The 25,921-nt window shown below is 44.0% G+C and overlaps 1 protein-coding gene across 1 annotated transcript in view; it reads left to right on the top strand.

Annotated features, from left to right (window-relative positions):
* The window catches only part of ALK (ALK receptor tyrosine kinase), a 553,261-nt gene that overhangs the window by 411,023 nt on the left and 116,317 nt on the right, over positions 1-25,921 (top strand). The window contains exons 7-8 of the mRNA XM_038395333.2: positions 10,089-10,220; positions 13,903-14,003. Coding sequence (XP_038251261.1) covers positions 10,089-10,220; positions 13,903-14,003 — 233 coding nt within the window. The remainder of the gene's footprint in view (positions 1-10,088; positions 10,221-13,902; positions 14,004-25,921) is intronic.

Below are 25,921 nucleotides of genomic sequence, written 5' to 3'. Positions count from 1 at the left end.
GCATAAATTGGCACAACTTTGTTTTACGAAAGCAAAGAATTTATCCCCAGTAGTTTAGATCTGTACTTTTCTGGTGCAGAAGGGTTGGGGTTTTGGTTCAAGAGTATCCTACATCTCAGAGTGCTGTCTATGCATGGTTCCACGGATGAGGGAATAGCAAATCAAAGGCTGAAGACACTCTGATGCCAGATTAGCTAACCCTGTTATGTGTGCTATGGTTTATGCTGTATTGACTGCAGTTACACACCTGAAAACCTTGGGGTGGGGAAAACAACTCCCAAGGTAACATCACCCCTGTGACTGATCAAAACTCTCCCCCATTCACAATGTAGCCCTCGTACCTGAAGAGGGAGTCACTCTGAAGTTTGAAAAGCAGCTGCTCTAGGAGAAGCAGGAAAAGAGTTGGAGATAAGGGAAAGACATTCTTTTAAATTCACATTCCTGTGTTGCCAAATAAGAGAATATGGAAAGTTTGTTATAGGGCTCAAGTCCCATTTCAGGCTCTGGTGACTCAAACTCCACTCTGTGTGTGGGTGGAGGAATGTGCATTTATGTCTGTGGGGGGATGAATGTTCCTAGCCTAGACTAGAAATGTGTATTTCAAGTTTCAGTCAGAGTGACCAAATGACTGCAAAGCGTAGGTAATTCTACTGGGCCCCATATACTATCTAGCTGAAAATCTGTGAGGAAAACCAGCTGATTCATCTGTGCATTGGTGATGGATATGACTCAACAGAAGCTACCCAGAGAAGAAATGGTGAGGTGGCATGTTGCCATGCAATGCTCTCTGTAAAAGTGCCCTACCTTCTCCTGTCTTGCATAAACCTTTGCTAAGTTACAAACCTTTCTCCCCCTCTTTACATTGATAGGGTTACATCTGACAGAATTCCCATCTCCACCAGTTATGATCTCAAAAAAGCCATTTGGCCTTACAAGAAAATCTTTTTTTCTTTACTGTGGTGAAATGGATAGTCCCTTTTTGCACTTCATTTCTGATGGAACTTGGCAGACCAAGTAGTAATGGAAAAAAAATATGTAGGCTACAGTGTTAAAGATCTATCGGATGCTTTAAGAGTTATCACAGTTAGAGGCTCCTTTGACCCAGGATCTGAAACTTCCTTCCATAGCCAGTAAAGATTCATAAATTTTATTTAGGGCCAGAAGGGACAATAATGATCATCTAGTCTGTCCTCGTGCATAGCACGTGATATAAGATTTCACCCATAATTCCCTGCATCAAGTCCTTTTTATGTGGTTGAGTCAGAGCATATCTTTTTTAAAGACATCTGATCTTGATTCAAAGATTTCAAGTGATGGAGAATCCACCACATCCTTCCATAAGTTGTTCCAAAGGTTAATTATTGTTGCGGTTAAAGGATGGTATATATGGGTTAATATCAGAAACCGCAGAACTTTTACCTACTTCTCAACCAAACCTGAACCTTTCTGAAAGTTTGAAAATACTTGGAGAAGGACCAAGCTGTCATCACTACATCCTTTTCTTAGATGGAGAGGTCCCAACATGGCCTCTGCTCCCTCTCAGAATCTCTGGAACCTGCCACTCTCCCCGTTTTCACAGTAGGCAGCATACACTAGTCCCACTGTGTATGTCTATTCTGCAATGTAAGCCCGGAGGTAGTGGGACTCAAGTCAGCTGACTCATGTCATCTACACTGTTTCTTAACCCTATGTTAAGACTTTTTCTCGTACCTGGGACTCTGATGTCCACACTGCACTGACCCGTGTCAGACCAACCATATCTGAGAGCCCCTGGCACCCTCCTGAAATGTGGCAGCTCTAGCCATATAACCACTGAAAAAACTTTACTGCCCACCCTATACGTTTAAACAACCTGCCAACACAGCCTGCGGAGCAGTCATTTTGCTCTGTGTGCTCACACCTACTGGAGCCAGCAAAATAGAGAACTTTTAAAGAACTTTTCTTGCCTGCACTTTTGCTCTTGTGTCAGGAAACTGGCAGAGCATCCATGGGAGCTGGTGGACAATTTGATGGTGGCTTCTGTCCTACCAAAGGTACCCGATGGGTTTCATGATGGAGGAGGAGGAAGAGTACCCTGGCATGGCAGACTCACACTGGCAGATGCTGCTCAGTGCCACTGGCGTAGCTGCTGTGTAGAGCAGTGCATCTGGTGCAGGATCACAAGCACAAACTGGTGTGATCACATGGTTATGCAGATCTGATGATGACCAGTAGTGGGTCCAAAACTTTTGCATGAAGAAAGCTACATTTCTGGAGCTTCGTGAGCAGCTTGCCCCAACCTTCCAGCTTAAAAACAAACGCCTGAGGACACCCTTGCCAGTCCAGAAGCAGGTTGCTACATATGTCTGGAAGCTGGCTATCCCGGACTGCTACAGGTGCGTTGCCAACCAATTTGCGGTTGGAAAGTTGATTGTAGAGAAATTCATGGCAGAGGTATCTGAGGCAGTCAGTTGTATGGTTCATCCCAAGGTGTTCGCATTAAAGATATTCTATAGTTAACTGCTGACTTTGAGACAACGAGGTTTAACTGCTCTGAGGCCATTGATGGAACTTATACTCATAGTTAGCTCTCCTCAAGGAGCACATAAGGGCATAAACCACAAAGGGTGGTACTCCGTTGTTATGGTGGACCACAGAGGCAGATTTATGAATGTCAACGTGGGCTTGAAAGTTCACAATGCCAGAGTTTTTCGCTGCTCAGGATTCTACATTCCTGGACAGGCTGCATCATTATTCCCTCCAGAAGACTTTGATATAAACAGAGTTATGGTCCCCACCATTATTCTCGGGGACCTCAGGTGCCCCTTTTGCTTTGCCTTATGAAATCGTACCCTGATTTCAGAGGCCCTGGGAAAAGAAGGTTTAACTACATTCTCAGCAGATACAGAATGGTGATTGAATGTGATTTTGGCAGATTAAAATACATGTTGGAGATGTCTACAGACCCATTTGGATGTCATCAATGCTGTCCATATTACTGTGGCTTGCTGTGCTCTTCACACACTTTGGGAAGCCAGCAGTGAGCCATTTCCCCCTGAATGGACCATGGCAGTGATGGGACGATGAATTGGTACACTCAGCCAGCATGTACAACTACCACTGCGGGAACTGGTTGCAACAAGGCAACAGAAATCAGGGATGCTTTGTGTTCTCACATGATGGATTTGCATGACCCAGTGGAAGAGGGGGAATAGTACCTGTATGAAAATGCTCATGGGGAGAGTGGAGCTAATTAAATTGGGGGAGGGGAGAGAATTTAGTGCTTGGGAGGTGTGTGAACTTGATTTTCATTCAATGTAATTATGAATGACATGATGAATAATGTGGGGGGGCAGCATGGGTTTATGTATAGAATTTATTGAAATGTGAATTGCTGTACCTAAGTAAATAGAGAAATAGTGTTTGCTTGCTACTGCAGAATTGTTCCTGCTCATGTTTTTAGCTTTATTATCTCAACTCATGGTTGTATCATGTAATGAGTGATAGCAATAACATTTCTCGATGACATAAAAGGCTTTATTTATAAACAGGTATTAAAACACTACAACAGTCACCCAGTGCTGGACGTGCCAGCTGCCTTTACAACACCCAAAACAAGTACCAGAAGAACATTAAAAAAATTCTGGAAGCAATGCAAATCCAGCCCAAACCCCCTCCCACTATATGTCCCCCGGTCCCATGTTCTCTTTTCCTTTCTTTCCCCATTTTCCATGCACTTGGTGCTAGGAGAGGGGAGTAGAGTTATCCACAGGAAACTGATTCAAGAAGGAAGGCTGCATGGGGTTTAGTTGCCCTGCCCAGCCACTCATGGGGCCTGAAAGCATGGACCACCTGGACATGGAGTTGTTCAAGCTACTGCATGCCTGAGGGTATGCTGCAGGGGGATCAGGCCATGCTGTTGGGGAGGCAGCAGGAGCTGGTGCTCTTGCAGCCATGAGGGAGATGAGTCGCTGAAATAGTTCTCTCTGTTGAGATCTGTCATCCTACCTTAGCCACGGTTCCTGTTCCAGGAACTGCTTTGCAAACACCTGCTCCCTCTCTGAAACCCTGTCCTCCCACGTAGGCGGCTAGCCTCAGCCTGCCCTCCTGCCTCTCAGCATGCCAGCATTCCAGTCGTGTATCCTTCTGCTTCTGGTACAGGACCACTGGTCAGCCCCTTCACGAACACCAACCATAACTTCATCACAGAAACGCTTCCTTTTGGAATGGTCCGGGAAGGTATGCTGGGCCCGGGCCTGAGTTCTTGATGAACAGCAGGCAGTAGAAATTGAGGGGCCTGAAACAGGAGAAGAAACAAAAGGTTATTGTCTAAAGTAGCTCTATGGAGGAGCACAGAATTAATTCTTGTGGAATCTCAGGGATATAAAATGTTACATTTCAAAACTGAATCACCATATATTGTGATGAGGATGCTTCAGTCCACATATTCTCTCTGGGCGCATCTGGTTAAGTGCAGTTACAAAAGTGCAGAGACAATGTGCTATGTTTCAAATTACAACCTTTTTTCTGTTTTATTAAAATTGCATAACTACTTGGCATGCGAGGGGGCAGAATAGTGCCCTTGCTGCAAAAGGCTTTTTCCATCATTTCTGGCCTTTCACATTTTGGAGGACATAACTGTTCTTGTGGTGCCCTTTTTTGGCAAAGGGAGATGTTTCCCCACCAGCAGCTTGGAATAACCTGCAGTGTGTATAGCAGAAGCATACAAGCATATGGTGACTGTGGCTGGAGTGGGCTAGTCATCTATAGAGGAGGGCCTGGAAAATATGCCCTTCCCTACAGTGCGTCTGACAATCTGGAGTTCCAGCTTCAGGAAAAGTTTGCAGCTATCAGCAACCATGATAGTGTCAGAATCCATGAGAGAATTAACAGGATGCTCTGTTAGCTTCCACATGGCTTAGCTTGTTATTGCTGCATGCAAACACTCAGAACTCTATAGCTTTCCTCCTCTTCACACCCAGAACAGTTCTGGACAAAAACAGACATCCAACTCACACTTGAGAGAAGTGATTTTGTGACCCGCAGACTGCATGTACTACCTCTAACTGAAATGGACTAGATTTGGAAATAGAAAATGATTTCCCAAATGCACACACTGAGTTCACTGTTTCCAGGCTGCTCCACAGACTGTGGACTGATTACAAAGCTGCCAATTTCAAGCCCTTACTACTGCAAGGAAAACATTAATGACCCTAGCAAACATCTGTAACTCTGCAGTGAAAATACTCTTTAACGCTGTTTTTTAATGTTTCAAATTCCCAGGTGCCATTTTGAACTCTATGTGGTAGAGGGGAGGGGAGGGAAGGGGGTGCTACGGTGGTGTGATATAATCCGCCTTTAGCGGATACATGCTGGTAGCCCGGGCAAACTATTGCAGTGCTTCTTAGAGCAGAAATCTCTCGCATTACTGTAGTAATAAACTATATTGGAGTCAGAAAGTTACCGGGCTCTGGAACAGCTTCTGTCTCCACTGGGTTTGCTGCAGGCTCATCAGCAGAGTGTTCTTCAGGATGGGATGGGGTCAAAAAGCTCTTCCAAGTAGGGGCCTAGAATTTACTATTGATCCTGATCCACAGCCTCCTCTGGGGCTGGTTTCATAAACAGAGTCACTTCATATTCCTCACTGGAGCCTGCTGCTGGCTCCCATCAGTCTCCTGGCTGGATTCAGGGGCTAGCTCAGCACCATCCCGACTGACTAGGTTGTCATGAATGGTTGGGTTGGGTGCAGTGCCTAGGACCTGGTCAAACTCCTCATAAAATGGGCATGATGTTTGCGAGTTGCCCGAGGTGCGATTCTTGTCCTTGGTTGCCTGATACTCAGTTTTCAGCTTCTTAATACACTCCCTGCACTGATCACCAGTCTGGAAAAACTGCCAGCTTTTTAGCTATCTGCTGGTACACATGATCATTCCTGGTGCTTTTGCTGAAGGCCACAGTTTTATTGGCCTTGCACCAGAGATTCACCAAAATCTGGCTGTGTGCCCAAGACCATGAAGCAGCACGCTTTGCAAAAGGCTTGTTCAGTCTGGTCTCCACTGCAAACCCAGGAGGTTCTCCAGTGATGTGCTTGCAGCTCGCTGTTCAGAAGACAGTGGATTAATGCTGACTCACTGAGCTGCTGCTCTATGCCAAGGGACATAGGTGGTGCATGAACCCCCCATGTGGGGAGGCTAGCCCCTGGCCTTTCCCTACTCCCACCACTCATAGCCAGAGGAGCCCCACCCCTGCTGCCTTGAGTTCCAGGCCATCCCGCCAGGGCTGGTAGTCAGAGGTCCTCTTACCATCTTTGCTAAGATTCTCCCACGAAGCAGGTGGCCCACTCTTGCCCCAACCCCCACCCGCTTTGGGGGAGAATCTTAGCAAAGATGGGAAGAGGAGCAGTCTGGGCTGGGGCCACAGGGGAAGAGCAAGAAGCAGGAGGGGTCCTCAGGGTGTTGCATAGGCAGGGCCATACCTAGCTGTTTGGGAAGACTTGGCCTCCCCTAGCCTATGATACCCCCCACCCATGCCAAGGGCGGTGGCTTCTGTTTTCAGTTGTCAATTGGAGATTGTTGGGATAGAGAGAACTAAGGAAGTTAGTCCATGAAATTGTGGGATACTTCTGGTGGACTCCCAGGAGATGAGTCAAGTGGGGTGTGTCTACACTGTAAAGCAATAGGGCTTGAACCCTGGGTCTTGGCTTGATTCATGCTTGAACTCTGCAGGTCCTGAGACACTGGGACCAAGCCCTGAGTTAGCACAATTTCAGTGTAGAAACAAGGGTGGTTAGGTTTGCACCCGAGGTTAATCTCAAGTTTACGTTGCAATGTAGACATACCCACTGAGGTTTGAACCTTTTGAGGTTTGCCTGTCTCTAATGCTATCAAATACAATAGGTTTCACCAACCCTCATAAAACTCCTGCTCTCCTTAATCAAGCAGAACTCTCACTGAAGACAATGTGAGCTGTCTAGCTAAGGAGTTCAGAAACATGCAATGTGTATGTGGATATTACTTTTTCAATCCAGAAAGTTTTTTTTTCCTCTGTACAGTGCATATAGTCCTCACTAATCTGTGTAATGCTAATGAGAGCCTGCTATATGTAAATCCCAAGAACTGGGGTAACGTGTTTAGAATGACTCTATCCTGAAAGTTTTCCTTGGAATTGCAATAAATGGGTGCCATTGCTTTTCTACATATACCCAGCATTAAACAATAGTAGTTGAGGATGCAGCACATCTAGAGTACAGGACATTCAGCAATTCATAATGACATATTTGAGAGGAGGAAAGAGAGGCAGTGTGGTAGAAATAGCTTTTATTATACATCTCTATTTCTATTGTACATCACGAGCTGAGCTACAGCTTTTTCTAGCCTCCAGACAGGGTTTGTTGCTTAGATGTCTCCCACACTGCTTGGGCTTGTTTACAGCATCCCAGACAGGAAAATGCATTCAATCAGACACCACACTGAGCTGTTACAATAGGAATTCAGGGCATACCTGGTTCTGTCACTTTACCTAGATCCCAGCCTGAGGCTGAGATGATGAAATAATCAAGTGAAGCTTCTGTCTTCTTAGCTTAGAGAGTGAATGGAAGGCTGCACAAATCTGGAGACTTTAAAAGGCAAAAACAAAAATGTACTTTTAAAGGTTTGATTTATGGTAGATTGGATGGCTATGGGATAAGGAGATTTTCAGTTCCACCGTAGGTCCCAAGTTCAAAGTTAGCCCGAGCAGTCCCTCTTGAAAGCCATGGACATGTGATGACTGTTGGTGGCCAACATGGAATGAGTTGGTGATTCTCAGTCCAGTTCCTACCTAGAAAATCAGATGTTCACATCACAGACACAATCATCACAGCATTGACTAATTGGCCTCCTGGAGAGAGACCAAGAACTGAATAGGCCATGGACTCTGAACTACCCTCTTAACATATCTATGTCAGCAGTGAGGCACTTTGGGCGAGCAGAGAATTTACGACCTAATCCTGTTAGGAGCTGTGTCCTGTGATCCTTATGGAATGTATGGGTATTGACAGTGCTCAGCATCTTGAACGATAGGCCTCTTGTACAGTTTCTGACAAGACGATACTTCTGGTATAAACAGAAAACTTCGGGGGTGGAGTGAGGAAACGATCTTTTAAACAAATCCTGCAAATGAAGAAGTGGGGGAAGGAAGCATTTTATTAAATCTTGTGGAACTCAGATACCGCAGTGATGAGGGCCATAGATACTTTAAATAAATATACATGCGAAGATAGGTAGTTTTAGTTTCAGGGCTGTCAATCACCACTGCATTCACTTTTGGTTTTTTCAATTGCCCTTCACAGCTCCCCAATCGTTAGCAGGATTACGTGAGCTATATTGAAATCACATTTTCAAACAACATAATGGAGAATCCATCCTTCCTTCACTTTCGTGCCAAGATACGTGTTCAGGATCCTGTGTTTCTCCTGCAAGCATTAATGGCGCTGCCAGTGACCTTTACCAAATCACTTCCCTGTGACTCCTTGCTCCGCATTCAGTGTCTGTGGGTGTGTCTTCCTAGTATAATTAGCTGGAGTTGTAACTTGAGTATTACCCCTAATTCATCTCCACACACACAAATCACAAGTTGTAATTTCAGACCTAATGGTCCCAGTGGGAGCGATAAAGGAACAACCCAAGACAGAGGTCCCAGATCTCAAAGCTATGCAATGATAACGGGTGAAAAAATGAACTAATTGACTACACAAAGTGGTGCTTTAAGATTGAGCTAGCTGGCCTATCCAGGGGCTGGGCTGAAGTAAAGAAGTGGAGGTGCAACAGCTTGAGTTACAGCAACTTGTCAGCAGCTAATTCAATCACTCAACTAATCCAGTCATTCTGTGCTGCTAATCAAACCACCCGGTGTAACCCCAGTATTGTTTTGAAATGTAGTTGCTATTCACTCTCACTCCTGCTAAAAGGGGTTATTACTCTGCTTTACTCACCTTTGTGTGTGTGTGTGTGTGTGTGTGTGTGTGTGTGTGTAGTCTAATATCTTGTCTACCCTGCAATTGGACACCCCTTACTGGCTGGTGCCAACTGACTCGGAATCACAAGGCACGGGCTAAGTGACTGTATGTCCTCTCACCAGGGGTGCCTGTACCAATTATACTGTCAATGTGGGGTATTCTGGACCGCTCCTGAAAGCCAGTAATTGTTGACATAAGCAAGGCAGTGTCTACACTGACACTGCATTGACCTAACTACATCAACCTTGATTCTATGCCGCTCATGGAGGTAGAGTTATTAGGTCAGCGTACCGGGGCAGATACAGCGGCAGGTGCAAAATTTAAGTGTAGACACTACCACAGTTAGGTCAAAGTAAGCTACCTTACATCAATCTAACTCTGTAGTGTAGACCAGACCATAGAGACAGGAAGCCAGTGACTAATAAAACATTGGGACTTGTTTTGCAGAACCCTGTTAAAAAGCCCAAGTCAGTAACAAAATGAAAGAGTGAGCTTCAAAACTGCAAATAGGGTTGCAAACAAAATGTTCACATTTCATCCCTAAGTGCATTCCAAAGGCAGGGAGGTATTACTATCCCCCTTTCACAGATGCGGAACCTGAGGCACAAAGAAGTACAATGACTTGCTTGAGATCAGAGCAGAATAAGGGGCAGAGTTGAAACTAGAACCTGGGTGTCCAGACTCTCAGGGCTGGGCCTAAGCCACTGGACTGCACTGACCTCAGTGAAAGGGAAGAAGGTAAGAGTGCTTTACTGATGAGGATTTTCCCTGCACAGGTGGAGTTGGGGGGGGCCAGAAGTTAGGAAAATCGTCTCTTGATTTGTAATCTTGAGTAAATTAGATCCTAGAAGCCGCAGAGACTAAATAAATAGGAAACCCTGCAGTGTCATATATGCAGGGATTTGCCCCTCTCTTTCAGCCAACAGTCACACCTTGAAGTGTTGTCACCTTGTCACCCATGGCATGATGGGCAACAGCAAATGGCCACTTGGAGAAGGGAAGGGTAAGCCTGCTCCAAAATAACCCTGGGAGAACATTCACTGCTTTCCTTCTGCTGTGCCCAGGAATCCACTCATCTGCTCTCCTGTGTTTTTTTGGACTCTCCCTCTTGCAGAAAAGCTCCCACCTGGCTTTTACTGTTCGTTTGAAGAAGGGGATTGCGGCTGGACCCAGGGCTCTCCCGCTTCTCTCACTCCTTCATGGCAGATCGGAAACCTGGAGTACAGCCACTTCCCTTCACTAGAAGGTATGAGAGCGTACCAGGAGATTCAGGGAATGAATGGCAGGTAACAAAGAGGGTGAAGATATGCTAAAGACAGAGGGGGGAGGTTTTTTCAGTGCAGAACACAGGATTTGCACTTGTCTTGTTTTCATAAGTCCTTTATATTCAGCTTTCAGTGAAACAAAAGCTATCTTTCCACCTTAAACACTGAGCATGAGACCATTGGGGCTGTCATTGTCCTGTCTGTCTTGTCACTAGAGATTGGTGTCCCAAGCTTCTGTACTTTACTACAGATAAGTCCTTATTCCTTTTTATCCTCTTCACATCCTCCTGCCTCCACCCTGCTAAGTCAGCCAGATCCTTCACCCTTCCACAATTCCTTATTTACTTTCTCAATTCTGCCTCTGCTTCCTTCCCCCCCACCATCCCTTGCTTTCCTTTTCATCCTGTATTGTCCTCTTTGCCCCATCATCTCTCAATCCTCCCCCCCACACACACAAACACTCCCCTCCACTCCCCCCACAATTTCAACTTTGCTCTCATAAACCCACAGTATTCAGTGGTTTATGTCCTGGGCATTGAACTATCACCAGGCTGAAATGTGGCATACAAACTAACTGCCTCCATGAACATTTTCTCTCATACAATAATATAAATCAGAGGAGACATTTATTGCTTAGATGCAGAGCCACTAAAGGAAAACAGTAATAAGACAGAGTAGCGTCTGCCATACACACTATCCCAAAAACGCTGTTCAGAGTTAAATAATACACCTACAAAGTGAAATGTTAAGGGCCAGATCTTCTGCTGGGGTAGAGTCATTGACTGCAGTGGTGCTTTGCCAGTTCATACTAGTGGATGACCTGCCCCACAATACTGCAGAGAACAAAGAAATTAAGAAGCATGCTAAGTAAGGTAGTTGAGAACTAGAGAGGGCACCATGGGGAGCTAACAGTAGAGTATTGCTGCTTCATGATTTCTCTATTCTGCAATGGTGAAATTCAACCCAAGCCAAATAACCAGGTTTCTTTGTAGAGGAAGCATATAGGAGTTGGGAGGGTGAGGACAGAACTGGAATCCTCTCCACACTATGTAGGCAGAGTTCAGTGCAACCTAATCTCTCCTCTTTTGCAGGTACTCCTGTTCCAAGGCAGGGGGAGCAAAGCTTATGTGGAAGCTTGCAACTGCTGCATTGTCAGCATTTTTGACCCTCTGATCATTCCCACAGCCTCAGCCCTCTCTGGCTCTGTGTAGAGAGAGAGCAAAGAATTTCCCTTTGCATTTTCCTCCACTCCCTATGCCCTCTGCAAGAAAGTATCTGTGTTTCCAGTTCCTCCTGCAGTCCTTGTTATGATGAGTGACCTTTATCCTAAAGGAACAGACAGGGCTCCAACTGCATTGCTATTAATCTGGTATATTTCACCAACATGAAGATTCACTTAAAATTAATTTTTTTAACAAATACATTTTGTTGTGGATCCAGCAAAGAAAATGAATCCCAAATTACGCATAAGCAGAAAAATAATCACAGGTTTCAGAGTAGCAGCCGTGTTAGTCTGTATTCGCAAAAAGAAAAGGAGTACTTGTGGCACCTTAGAGACTAACAAATTTATTAGAGCATAAGCTTTCGTGAGCTACAGCTCACTTCATCGGATGCATTTGGTGGAAAAAACAGAGGAGAGATTTATATACACACACACAGAGAACATGAAACAATGGGTTTATCATACACACTGTAAGGAGAGTGATCACTTAAGATAAGCCATCACCAACAGCAGGGGGGGGGAAAGGAGGAAAACCTTTCATGGTGACAAGCAGGTAGGCTAATTCCAGCAGTTAACAAGAATATCAGAGGAACAGTGGGGGGTGGGGTGGGAGGGAGAAATACCATGGGGAAATAGTTTTACTTTGTGTAATGACTCATCCATTCCCAGTCTCTATTCAAGCCTAAGTTAATTGTATCCCCTACTCTACTTGCGCTACATTGATGACATCTTCATCATCTGGACCCATGGAAAAGAAGCTCTTGAGGAATTCCACCATGATTTCAACAATTTCCATCCCACCATCAACCTCAGCCTGGACCAGTCCACACAAGAGATCCACTTCCTGGACACTACGGTGCTAATAAGCGATGGTCACATAAACACCACCCTATATCGGAAACCTACTGACCGCTATTCCTACCTACATGCCTCTAGCTTTCATCCAGATCATACCACTCGATCCATTGTCTACAGCCAAGCGCTACGATATAACCGCATTTGCTCCAACCCCTCAGACAGAGACAAACACCTACAAGATCTCTATCATGCATTCCTACAACTACAGTACCCACCTGCTGAAGTGAAGAAACAGATTGACAGAGCCAGAAGAGTACCCAGAAGTCACCTACTACAGGACAGGCCCAACAAAGAAAACAACAGAACGCCACTAGCCATCACCTTCAGCCCCCAACTAAAACCTCTCCAACCCATCATCAAGGATCTACAACCTATCCTGAAGGACGACCCATCACTCTCACAGATCTTGGGAGACAGACCAGTCCTTGCTTACAGACAGCCCCCCAATCTGAAGCAAATACTCACCAGCAACCACACACCACACAACAGAACCACTAACCCAGGAACCTATCCTTGCAACAAAGCCCGTTGCCAACTCTGTCCACATATCTATTCAGGGGATACCATCATAGGGCCTAATCACATCAGCCACACTATCAGAGGCTCCTTCACCTGCGCATCTACCAATGTGATATATGCCATCATGTGCCAGCAATGCCCCTCTGCCATGTACATTGGCCAAACTGGACAGTCTCTACGTAAAAGAATGAATGGACACAAATCAGACGTCAAGAATTATAACATTCAAAAACCAGTTGGAGAACACTTCAATCTCTCTGGTCACTCGATCACAGACCTAAGAGTGGCTATACTTCAACAAAAAAGCTTCAAAAACAGACTCCAACGAGAGACTGCTGAATTGGAATTAATTTGCAAACTGGATACAATTAACTTAGGCTTGAATAGAGACTGGGAATGGATGAGTCATTACACAAAGTAAAACTATTTCCCCATGGTATTTCTCCCTCCCACCCCACCCCCCACTGTTCCTCTGATATTCTTGTTAACTGCTGGAATTAGCCTACCTGCTTGTCACCATGAAAGGTTTTCCTCCTTTCCCCCCCCTGCTGTTGGTGATGGCTTATCTTAAGTGATCACTCTCCTTACAGTGTGTATGATAAACCCATTGTTTCATGTTCTCTGTGTGTATGTATATAAATCTCTCCTCTGTTTTTTCCACCAAATGCATCCGATGAAGTGAGCTGTAGCTCACGAAAGCTTATGCTCTAATAAATTTGTTAGTCTCTAAGGTGCCACAAGTACTCCTTTTCTTTTTGCAGAAAAATAATGTGTGTGAAAAAGATAGCCAGATCACTTAAATACGTTTCCCAAATAGGGCCCTAGAGTAGGTGACGCTGTATTGACTGTATCCAAACTAAACTGAAAAATGCCTTTTGTCATATGTTATCCCCCTGAAACAGGGACCAGTTAACACAATTGGAACCTGGAGTACAGCCAGTTCCCTTCACTAGAATAGTGATAAGGTTTTTTAAGAGGAATGTTCTGATGAGCCTTTTACAAACCTTGCATCCTGAAGTTAGTGGCAACAGCGTGTCTGCTCTTCTCTTTTATTTTTTATCTAGGTTGTGCACTCTTGCTGAACACCAGTGAGGTCCCAGTGACAGAAACAACCATCATGACCAGTGCTGTGTTTCCAGCTCCAATTAGGAATTCTCCCTGTGAGGCAAGTCTTAAAGTCTCTTCTTTCTACCACAATGTTTTCCAAATTTGGTTTTCAAACACCACTACTGGCAGGTCATCCAAATCTCCCATTTGGAGGCTCAGATTGGCACACAGACATGCAAATGCCCATTTTGTGGATCTGTGTGCACCGTTGAGATCTGGATGCTCTCTTAAAGCACCCGCAAACTGGACTCTATGAAAAAATGAAGCCTGACTAGTTTACATTGTGGATGTAACCTAGTATAATGTATTTACACTAATGCATTGATTAGCCAATGCTTTGTTAATACAGAGATGACTCCCCTCTGTTTTTTCCACCAAATGCATCCGATGAAGTGAGCTGTAGCTCACGAAAGCTTATGCTCTAATAAATTTGTTAGTCTCTAAGGTGCCACAAGTACTCCTTTTCTTATTGTGGCTTTAGCAACCAAAGAAACAACAAGAAAGGGGATAGAGAGGTGCACTGTGGCAGCAGCATTACCCAAAGACATTCTGTCTTCAGAAATCAGAGGCAGCTGTAGTGATGCATACGCATTAGGAGTGTGTTCAGGACTGGCTCCTAATCTATACAGAAGGTGCAGCATGCACTTTTCTAATCGCCATCCAGTATTCAGGCCACTTCTTGCTTAGGCCCTGTTCTTGCAAGTGCTGAAGTTAACAGAAGCTGAGGTTGTTCTGCACTTCAGAGCTGAGCCCTCACTCGGGTGAAAGTGACATTAACTTCGGTGGGAGACTTTCCTGAGCCAGGAGTGAGTGAGAACTGCAGGATTTGGTCACACAGAGTAACTAGCATTGCTGAGTAAATCGTGAATAACCTCAAATTGTGGTTTAGATAATGACATGTCCAAGGGATGCATGTAGATTGGAGACATCACATGACCAGTGGTCTGCACTCATATAGTGCATGATAGTAGCAGTGATATTTATTTATTGTTCTACATTTTTAACAGTAGTTAGTGATTTTGGGTGTCTCGCACAATGAGACACCACAAAAGGTTCTGATTTTCCAAGGCTTTGGCACTCTACTTTTGGAAAATCAGACTCCTTTAAAGTATCTCAGGCCGGTCACCCAAAAATCTGGGACACCCAAAATCACTTGCCATGTTTGAAAATATAGATCATTCTGTATTTGTTAAGCACTAATAATGTACTAAGTATTGTGTAAGACATGAAACAAAGACTGTGTGTGCTCCAGTCCCTATACAGGAAGGAAGAAGATGGGATGTTCTGGGACACCCAGAGGAAGGGGTTTTCTTTGATTTAATGTTTGATTTGGTTCACTTCTTGAAGGCATCTTACTTCATGCAGAGAAATGAACACTACTTCATTCCCTGCATGCTCTTGCCCTCTTGCTTTTGTAGGATACTCCTTCTGCCTTTTCTTCCCCCATTCCAAAGACATGTACAGGATCTGAATATTTAAAGGCCTCCTTTTGTCATGAACCAGCAAGAGTGAATATTTTTCATAACCTGCTTGCTGCAGGAAGCTGGGGAATCATTTCCCCATATGTATAATTTTTTTTCTTGAGCCTACGATAATGCAAATAATTAAACTTGCTGCTGAGAGGAAGCTACCATCTATTTTTTTTTCCACCAAATGCATCCGATGAAGTGAGCTGTAGCTCACGAAAGCTTATGCTCTAATAAATTTGTTAGTCTCTAAGGTGCCACAAGTACTCCTTTTCTTTCTACCATCTATTGTATCTGCTCACATGCTATCCCACCTCCATTACTCCCCTTGGCACTTACAAGGCATCCGGACACATGCAGCATTGCAGCTGCTGGTAATAAAGAGTGAAGGGTTTTGTCTCTTGCCTTTTTAAATCATGTAAAAGCCTCTGTTCTCAACATGTCCCTGGGAGCTTCAAATTCTATTTTACTGGAACAATCTTCCTGCAATCAGAATGATTTAGTGCCACTTCTCAGCCTAACATAAGGAGAGGAAGGAGACCTTCCCTCCTATTTATCCCGCCAATAGGTGCAAATGATCTTTCTCATAATGGAGTTTTAGTCAGAAAAGTGGCTGTGAAAATAACGTAATGCATTTCCTATTTATTCCCTCTCAGTCACTTCCCAATGGAGGTGGCTCAAGTTCAGGCATTAGAGATAATTGTTCTACCTGTCAGTGCTGACAGCTCAACCTGGCAAGTCACAACCGGGTTGGGTTCTTTGGCAACCAGAATTTCACTGACAAATTTATTCATGATACATGAGGGATAATAGATCCCAGAAAACTCCCATAGAGTCCTGCTTGCTCCCATAGGTGGAGCTCACACTCTTGCTCACTCTCCCATTGTCAGTGCAGCTCACATTCCAGAGTCCTGCTTGCTCTCCCTCTTCTGTGCTCACTGTGTCATCCTGTGCAGTACGAAAAACGCATTCCAGTCCCATAAAGAGACCTGACTTTCTCTTACAGGAAGCTGAGGCTGACTAAGTGGGGCCAGTCTCTTCAGATAAGCACCCACTAGTTTAGTTGTTCATTTGATTTTGAGTTAAACCTTTTGTAGTAGCAAAATTGTGCTGCGGAACAGTGAGAACAGATTCCCACAGTATGCTTCATGCTTGTGGGCATGTCTGTAATGTAGTGAGAACCCTTTTCTGAGGCTGTTTTGGCACCTCCCCTGGAGGTGGAAGCTGGAAGCCAAGATTAGGTAATTTTAGGTGCCAGAGTTAACCAAACTTGTTTTAGAAAGTCTCAACTTCCCTCTTACACCCAAATGTGGTCTGTCCAGAGAAGAACTGTGGCACATTGGTGAAGAAGTTTGTGCTGATTTTATCTGTCCTCCCTGGCTACAAAGAAGGCTCCGTCCTCCAGGGCCATTGATCCAGCTTCTTTCACCAGCACTAAATTCATTTTCAGCCTGTTTCTTTGATATGTAAATAAATAACGGGAGGCCCTATTGAATTTGCCAGAGCAGCTGTATTGGAAGCACTAATCATGCATTTTTCTTTTCCTCTTTCTCCCTTGCTCCTGGAGTTTTAAATAAGTTAGGAAACGTGTTAATAACATTGACTCCGAACACCCTGAGTGTGAAAAATGCTACAGAGAGATGTCTCCAGCACTGCTGGCTTTCCTTTAACATGTTTCATTTTGCAGAATGTTGCCCAAGTCCTTTCTAATCTTGAGGGTGTTATTTTTAAATACCTGGAAGTAGTGAATACACGCTTCATTTTCCTTCTTTTGTTGCTTCCATCTCTGCCTGTTCCCTGTTTCATCAGGTGATCTCCAGTATCTCTGGGATTTCCGAAGGACAAGATGAATGCCCTGTGATCTGGTAGAGGAATTGTTTCCTCTGTTCATTTTGGTTTTCAGTGGAATGAGGCCCCTTTCTCTCTCCCAAGGACAAATGCAACTTGTGCTTTCATTTTTGCCATTATGAAATCAGAGCATGGAAATGAAATGATGAAAGTTGAGGAGTATTTTAAACAATGATCATGTTCCAGATAAAATGAAGGGGGTGGGGGGACCCACTCAACCCCACTAGAATTGAACAATCAAAGCAGGTGGATTATCATTTTGTCATTTCCATGAGCCTCTTTGCTTGCACATCCAATCTAAGACTGAAAGAAGAAGTGCCAACATATTGCAAAAGAAACTACTCTCACAGAGTCACTGGCCTGACCAGAAGCAGGATATTCCAGGAATTTCATGATACTTGCATGATACTCACAAGAGGCCAGCACAATTTGTGCTGAGGTCCAAATAGTTATCTTTCTAAAGCTCGTCACTTGAAATGTGCTTCTTTCTATATGTTCCATTTCTAGTATGCAAAAAAGTGTTGCCATTGCCAATGCTAGCAGTGTGATGCTTCTAAAATGCTTCACATTCACGCACAAAAATTGCTCAGATTTTATAGAGCTGTGTCTGCCACATGGGATTATACTCATCTATAGCTGTGTTAAATGTGTTCAGCCTGTAGCTTCAATTTTTGCTTCAATAAGTCCACTCCACCCTGAGCATGATAAAATTTCTTCTGAGCTTCCTTAATACCTAGCTTCCAGTTAGTGAGCTAGTACATTCACATCTGAAGGCAACTTTCATGGTTCACTGCCCACAAAAGAAGAGCCATGGCAACACAGAGTTGAAATGCAAGAATCAGCAATTGATTTGTGCAGAATAGCTAACATTCAAGGATACCTGCACTAAACATTATAGGCAGCGAAAAACCCTGCCAGCAATTGTCAAAGTCATGCTGCTTTTTCACAATATGTCAGCCTCTAGCATGTATGTGGGGTTGAGGTTAGAGGGGATGGCATCCAATGGGATTAAACTCCTGCAGTTCCAAGGGGAGGCATGGGTAGATTCCTTTCAGTCTGCCTTTGAGCTACTTTTGTTGCTAGCTGTCTTTGTATATCCCTCTTTTCTCCCATTCTTCAACGATCTTTGCTGATTCCAGGCCTTGCCTCCCTGATTGGTGGAGCCATAATGCTGATATTGAAAGTCATTGCAGGTTAGAATGGAAAAAGGGGCTACAACACTCCAGATTGCCATTGATTCGTCTTCCCTTTAGAAGCCTGGTGCTGTGAGCATGTAGCATTGTCTCTCATGGTCTTCCGGAAGTAGTTTGTACCAGAGTCTCGCAGATGTAAGCGGACACAGTCTTGGTGAGGACTCAAGTGACTCTCAATATGTTTGTTTGTTCTGCATTTAAGAAGCTAATACATTGCACATGCCTCATGATCAGTAATTCCTGGTTGGCCTGGACTGATTAACCATCTGGTTTTACAAAATCTACTGTCAGTGTTTCTTTTCGTCTTTCTACGTAATCGCCCAGAACATGTTAGTATCAACAGGAATAAATCTTGCGCAATTGCTCAGGTGAAATGAGTGTCTACCTTGACCATTTTGAAGGTCCCCCTTGTCTCTAATGAAACTTGTGGAATATCTGATGGCATCCTTTTGCCTGATGGCCTGTTGTCTACAATGCAACATAGTTATTTTGCCTCAATATACTAAATTTTAAATACAGACTTGTTCTTTTAATTCCTCCTAATCATTTCAGAGCTTTCCATTTACTGAGTCAGTGAGGTTGCATATGAGCAGCTAATCTGCATCTAAAGCAGGGCTCCAAAATCCAGAATACAAGAAACCGATGAGCCAGCGTCGACCAGAGATGGTTAATTAGTTATTTAATGGTGTTTCTGGCTTCAGCATATTTTGCTGCCAGTCCAGGACCCAAGGAGCGATTTGATGAATAATGCAGGGATATGCCACCAAGAGCATGGATTCAGCTCTTTCAAAATGTGCCACCATTCTGTTGTCAGGACTCATCTGCCATCATTGATGCCTTACTCCATAAAATGATTGCCAGCCTCATTCAGAAGTCTTAACTAGGGCATCCATCTGATCATTTGCTCCATTTCATTTCAGCAGGTGTGAAAGTACCTGGAATATCCTGCTGTGAAGCTTAGAAACCATAAAAATCACAGCCAAAGTTTCCCATTTGAGCACCATGCCAGTCAATTCATTCAGAGCCAGTCCATTACAGTCTGCATGACGCACTTGGCCAATGAGTTTCTCTCACATCTGATTCCAACTACTCCTTTCCTTCAAACAGCTGACATGTGCATCCATTCCAATTCACTGACTGCTTCAGCTTTCAGTTTTGCTATAGCCAAAGGCTCTCTCTTTCATCACTTCAGATTCTACAGACTCTTGTTGCCTGGCTGGTCCCCAGAGAATGCAGAGGCTAGAAGGCTCCTGTGGTAGTATATTGGGCTATTCAAGAGCTTGTGCATCAGCCTGAAACTGTTGTAGTCAGAATGGCACAATGAAGTGGCTTCATTAGTCCATATTTGAAGTCTCAAGGTATTTTGCAGAGGAACTGATCTTTGCATCACAAAGATACACTCTTTTCTCCATTATAGTTTAAAATCATTGGCTTAGAAAGGTTGATCAATTCAGTTTCCAATTCACCTCTTTCATTTAATATGCAAAAATATCAACACAGAAGTTTTACTTCTGATGAGCCAAGAAGGAAGTGGTTTACATCACTGCCAAACTTCAATCCAATGGGCTGAGAGAAAACTATCATTACAGTTTCGTAGTATAATAATCTGATGTTTATAATCACCTGAAGGAATGTTAAATACTTCACAGCAGCAGGAACATTTCACCTGACACTAAGATGCAGCAGAAGAGAGATGATTGTATTTCACTGGAATGGCAGGCAGCAGGGCTCCTACAACAGCACACCAACATAAAGCCCCTCTCTCCTGCAGCATCCCTCCCTGAAACAGGCATTAGCTCTCCAGCAACAGTACAACCACTACACCAAGAAGTGTTACATCCTGCCTTGCTCTAGAGAGCTAAAAATGTCTGTCTGGGCAGGTGGCAAGCTGGAAGCCACTACATCCTATGCAAAGAGATGTTTGATTTATGCTTCCTTGTCTTCATACTCCTCCCTTCATCCCCACTTGTCTGTTTCATCTGGAACTGGGCAAATAATGGATACGTGGTTCACTGGTTTCCCACACCTGAAGAAGAGCGCAGTGTAAGTTCAAAAGCTTGTCTTTCTCACCAACAGAAGTTGGTCCAATAAAAGTTATTACCTCACCCACCTTGTCTCTTTAACATCCTGTGACCAATATGACTACAAAAACATTGCGTCCCTTTTGGTTCACTGGCATTTAAAAAAATTAAAATTGTTTTGGGTTGAATGAAAACAACATTTTTCAAAATTTCAGCGAATAGAAGAGTTTAAAAAAAATCTGAGTTGAAACATTTTGTTATGTCTAAAACACATTTGGTTTCATTTAGAAAAAAATAGTTTCAATATTATTGAAACATTTTTACATTTTCTGTTTGGTCAAAACTAATTGGCAAACTTGACACAAATTCATGAATAGCTTTGGCTAACCCCAAACTGCATTTTTGGGTGAATAAACTATGCATCCAAAACATTTCGCCCAGCTCTAGTTTAATCCACCTATCACATCTTATCACACTTCTAAGTTGTGAACTCTCTGGGAACAGGGACTCTGTTCTTGCTTCTTTGTCCTACACACTGTACAACAATGAGTTCCTGATCTTGACTGTACCTCTGGGCATTACTATAGTACAAACTATGAATAATAATTAATAATGGTATCTAGCCCGGTGGTGTGTGCTGCCACTGGCAGTGGCCTATACCCATGACTCAGATCACTTTGTGATGCCATCCCATTGGAATCATCACAGAATGGAAAAAGCCACAACATCCCCTGAGATGGATGCACAGGGTCTAACTGATCACTGTATGCGGGATCAAGAAGGAATTTCCCCCCCAGGTCAGATTGGCAGTGACCTTGTGTGTGAAGTCCAGGGTTTGGCACTGGTGTAAAATTGGCATGAAAGAAGAACAGGGCCTTGGGGCTTTGGTCCTTACGGCTTTGGTCCTTTCAGTTGCAAAGAGAAGTCTTCTCAGTGTGGTCCCCTTCCTACGTGTGGAGACAAGAGGCCTGAAATGGTAGCTGTAAAAGAAATGAGCTGCTCCCATTCATTTAAATGAGGTGTTAATTTTGAAGCCAAACACGAAGTTATAGGGTTCAGAGTAGCAGCCGTGTTAGTCTGTATTCGCAAAAAGAAAAGGAGTACCGGTGGCACCTTAGAGACTAACAAATTTATTAGAGCATAAGCTTTCGTGAGCTACAGCTCACTTCATCGGATGCATTTGGTGGAAAAAACAGAGGAGAGATTTATATACACACACACAGAGAACATGAAACAATGGGTTTATCATACACACTGTAAGGAGAGTGATCACTTAAGATAAGCCATCACCAGCAGCAGGGGGGGGGGAAGGAGGAAAACCTTTCATGGTGACAAGCAAGGTAGGCTAATTCCAGCAGTTAACAAGAATATCAGAGGAACAGTGGGGGGTAGGGTGGGGGGGAGAAATACCATGGGGAAATAGGTTTCAGAGTAGCAGCCGTGTTAGTCTGTATTCGCAAAAAGAAAAGGAGTACTTGTGGCACCTTAGAGACTAACAAATTTATTAGAGCATAAGCTTTCGTGAGCTACAGCTCACTTCATCGGATGCATTTGGTGGAAAAAACTTTTTCCACCAAATGCATCCGATGAAGTGAGCTGTAGCTCACGAAAGCTTATGCTCTAATAAATTTGTTAGTCTCTAAGGTGCCACAAGTACTCCTTTTCTTCATGGGGAAATAGTTTTACTTTGTGTAATGACTCATCCATTCCCAGTCTCTATTCAAGCCTAAGTTAATTGTGTCCAGTTTGCAAATTAATTCCAATTCAGCAGTCTCTCGTTGGAGTCTGTTTTTGAAGCTTTTTTGTTGAAGTATAGCCACTCTTAGGTCTGTGATCGAGTGACCAGAGAGATTGAAGTGTTCTCCAACTGGTTTTTGAATGTTATAATTCTTGACGTCTGATTTGTGTCCATTCATTCTTTTACGTAGAGACTGTCCAGTTTGGCCAATGTACATGGCAGAGGGGCATTGCTGGCACATGATGGCATATATCACATTGGTAGATGCGCAGGTGAAGGAGCCTCTGATAGTGTGGCTGATGTGATTAGGCCCTATGATGGTATCCCCTGAATAGATATGTGGACAGAGTTGGCAACGGGCTTTGTTGCAAGGATAGGTTCCTGGGTTAGTGGTTCTGTTGTGTGGTGTGTGGTTGCTGGTGAGTATTTGCTTCAGGTTGGGGGGCTGTCTGTAAGCAACGACTGGCCTGTCTCCCAAGATCTGTGAGAGTGATGGCTCGTCCTTCAGGATAGGTTGTAGATCCTTGATGATGCGTTGGAGAGGTTTTAGTTGGGGGCTGAAGGTGATGGCTAGTGGCGTTCTGTTGTTTTCTTTGTTGGGCCTGTCCTGTAGTAGGTGACTTCTGGGTACTCTTCTGGCTCTGTCAATCAACGCTTCCTCAGCTCTCGTCCCCTAATGCCCCTACTCTACTTGCGCTACATTGATGACATCTTCATCATCTGGACCCATGGAAAAGAAGCTCTTGAGGAATTCCACCATGATTTCAACAATTTCCATCCCACCATCAACCTCAGCCTGGACCAGTCCACACAAGAGATCCACTTCCTGGACACTACGGTGCTAATAAGCGATGGTCACATAAACACCACCCTATATCGGAAACCTACTGACCGCTATTCCTACCTACATGCCTCTAGCTTTCATCCAGATCATACCACTCGATCCATTGTCTACAGCCAAGCGCTACGATATAACCGCATTTGCTCCAACCCCTCAGACAGAGACAAACACCTACAAGATCTCTATCATGCATTCCTACAACTACAATACCCACCTGCTGAAGTGAAGAAACAGATTGACAGAGCCAGAAGAGTACCCAGAAGTCACCTACTACAGGACAGGCCCAACAAAGAAAACAACAGAACGCCACTAGCCATCACCTTCAGCCCCCAACTAAAACCTCTCCAACGCATCATCAAGGATCTACAACCTATCCTGAAGGACGACCCATCACTCTCACAGATCTTGGGAGACAGGCCAGTCCTTGCTTACAGACAGCCCCCCAACCTGAAGCAAATACTCACCAGCAACCACACACCACACAACAGAACCACTAACCCAGGAACCTATCCTTGCAACAAAGCCCGTTGCCAACTCTGTCCACATATCTATTCAGGGGATACCATCATAGGGCCTAATCACATCAGCCACACTATCAGAGGCTCCTTCACCTGCGCATCTACCAATGTGATATATGCCATCATGTGCCAGCAATGCCCCTCTGCCATGTACATTGGCCAAACTGGACAGTCTCTACGTAAAAGAATGAATGGACACAAATCAGACGTCAAGAATTATAACATTCAAAAACCAGTTGGAGAACACTTCAATCTCTCTGGTCACTCGATCACAGACCTAAGAGTGGCTATACTTCAACAAAAAAGCTTCAAAAACAGACTCCAACGAGAGACTGCTGAATTGGAATTAATTTGCAAACTGGACACAATTAACTTAGGCTTGAATAGAGACTGGGAATGGATGAGTCATTACACAAAGTAAAACTATTTCCCCATGGTATTTCTCCCCCCCACCCTACCCCCCACTGTTCCTCTGATATTCTTGTTAACTGCTGGAATTAGCCTACCTTGCTTGTCACCATGAAAGGTTTTCCTCCTTCCCCCCCCCCCCCCGCTGCTGGTGATGGCTTATCTTAAGTGATCACTCTCCTTACAGTGTGTATGATAAACCCATTGTTTCATGTTCTCTGTGTGTGTGTATATAAATCTCTCCTCTGTTTTTTCCACCAAATGCATCCGATGAAGTGAGCTGTAGCTCACGAAAGCTTATGCTCTAATAAATTTGTTAGTCTCTAAGGTGCCACCGGTACTCCTTTTCTTTTTGCAAAGTTATAGGGGTAACTGAGTGAAATTTAAGGACCTGGGATATGCAGAAAGCCAGACTAAATGATCGCTGGAGGGTAGCGATAGGATATAGAAGGACCTAGACAAATTAGAGGATTGGGCCAAAAGAAATCTGATGAGGTTCAAAAAAGACAAGTGCAGAGTCCTACACTTAGGACGGAAGAATCCCATGCGTTGCTACAGAGTAGGGACAGAATGGCTAGGCAGTAGTTCTGCAGAAAAGGACCTAGGGGTTACAGTGGATGAGAAGCTGGATATGAGTCAACAGCATGCCCTTGTTGCCAAGAAGACTAACGGCATTTTGGGATGTATAAGTAGGGGCATTGCCAGCAGATCAAGGGACGTGATCATTCCCCTCTATTCAACATTGGTGAGGCCTCATTTGGAGTACTGTGTCTAGTTTTGGACCCCACACTACAAGAAGAATGTGGAAAAACTGGAAAGTGTCTAGCGGAGGGCAACAAAAATGATTAGGGCACTGGAACACATGACTTATAAGGAGAGGCTGAGGGAACTGGGATTGTTTAGTCTGAGGAAGAGAAGAATGAGGGGGGATTTAATAGCTGCTTTCAACTACCTAAAAGGGGGTTCCAAAGAGGATGGATCTAGACTGTTCTCATGGTAGCAGATGACAGAACAAGGAGTAATGGTCTCAAGTTGCAGTGGGGGAGGTTTAGGTTGGATATTAGGAAAAACATTTTCACTAGAAAGATGGTGAAGCACTAGAATGCATTACCTTCCTTTGAAGTTTTTAAGGTCAGTCTTGATAAAGCCCTGTCTGGCATGATTTAGTTGGGGATTGGTCCTGCTTTGAGCAGGGGGTAGGACTAGATGACCTCCTGAGGTCCCTTCCAACCCTGATATTCTATGATTCTATGATCTCATGGTCCCTTGGGGATGATCAGCTGTGAAATACCTCACACTCTGGGACCGTGGCCAGAGGTTCAGTTCGGCATTATCAGCATCACCACTTCATCCTCCCCATGCCCAAATCTGACCTCTGCATAGACTTGATTCCTCAGGCAAAGATGCTCTCATAATGCACACATACACACCCCATCTTAGCTAATTGTACAGTGTTAAGTCAGGGGGAGGTGTAAAACAACTACTGACTAGCTTTTTCCCTGAAGCATGATAACTGCTAGCCTTTCTAATTCTGTAACCTAGCTAAATAGATAATGGGGAAAATGTATATTATCAAGACAACAATAGTATTACCATATAAAAATGTAAGTACAATTACCTAACCTCCCTAGTTAGGTTATGTGCTGGATTTGAAGCATTACAAAATTATGAAGGGTTTTTTTTATGAGAGTTGAATCAGGACTCAGTCCTGTGAATGCTCCCTTTTGTCCAGAAATCCCTCATTAACGTAGCCTCAGTAAACTCATTCCTTGGGCAACCTCACATTTGCTGATTATTGTGATGGCTGCATAAATCCAGCCCCTGCATGCAGTATTTTTTTTCTTATTAAGCTCTTTATAAGCAGATAGTTTGAGGGGTTATTTCAAAGAAAATTAGACAGCAGTGTTCATGTTAGAGATTTTGAGACCAGACCAAATTGCAAA

This window comes from Dermochelys coriacea, chromosome 3 (assembly GCF_009764565.3).
Source record: "Dermochelys coriacea isolate rDerCor1 chromosome 3, rDerCor1.pri.v4, whole genome shotgun sequence".
Lineage (NCBI taxonomy): Eukaryota > Metazoa > Chordata > Testudines > Dermochelyidae > Dermochelys > Dermochelys coriacea.
Note: the sequence above shows the minus strand (reverse complement) of the source record. Positions and strands in the feature narration are given on the sequence as shown.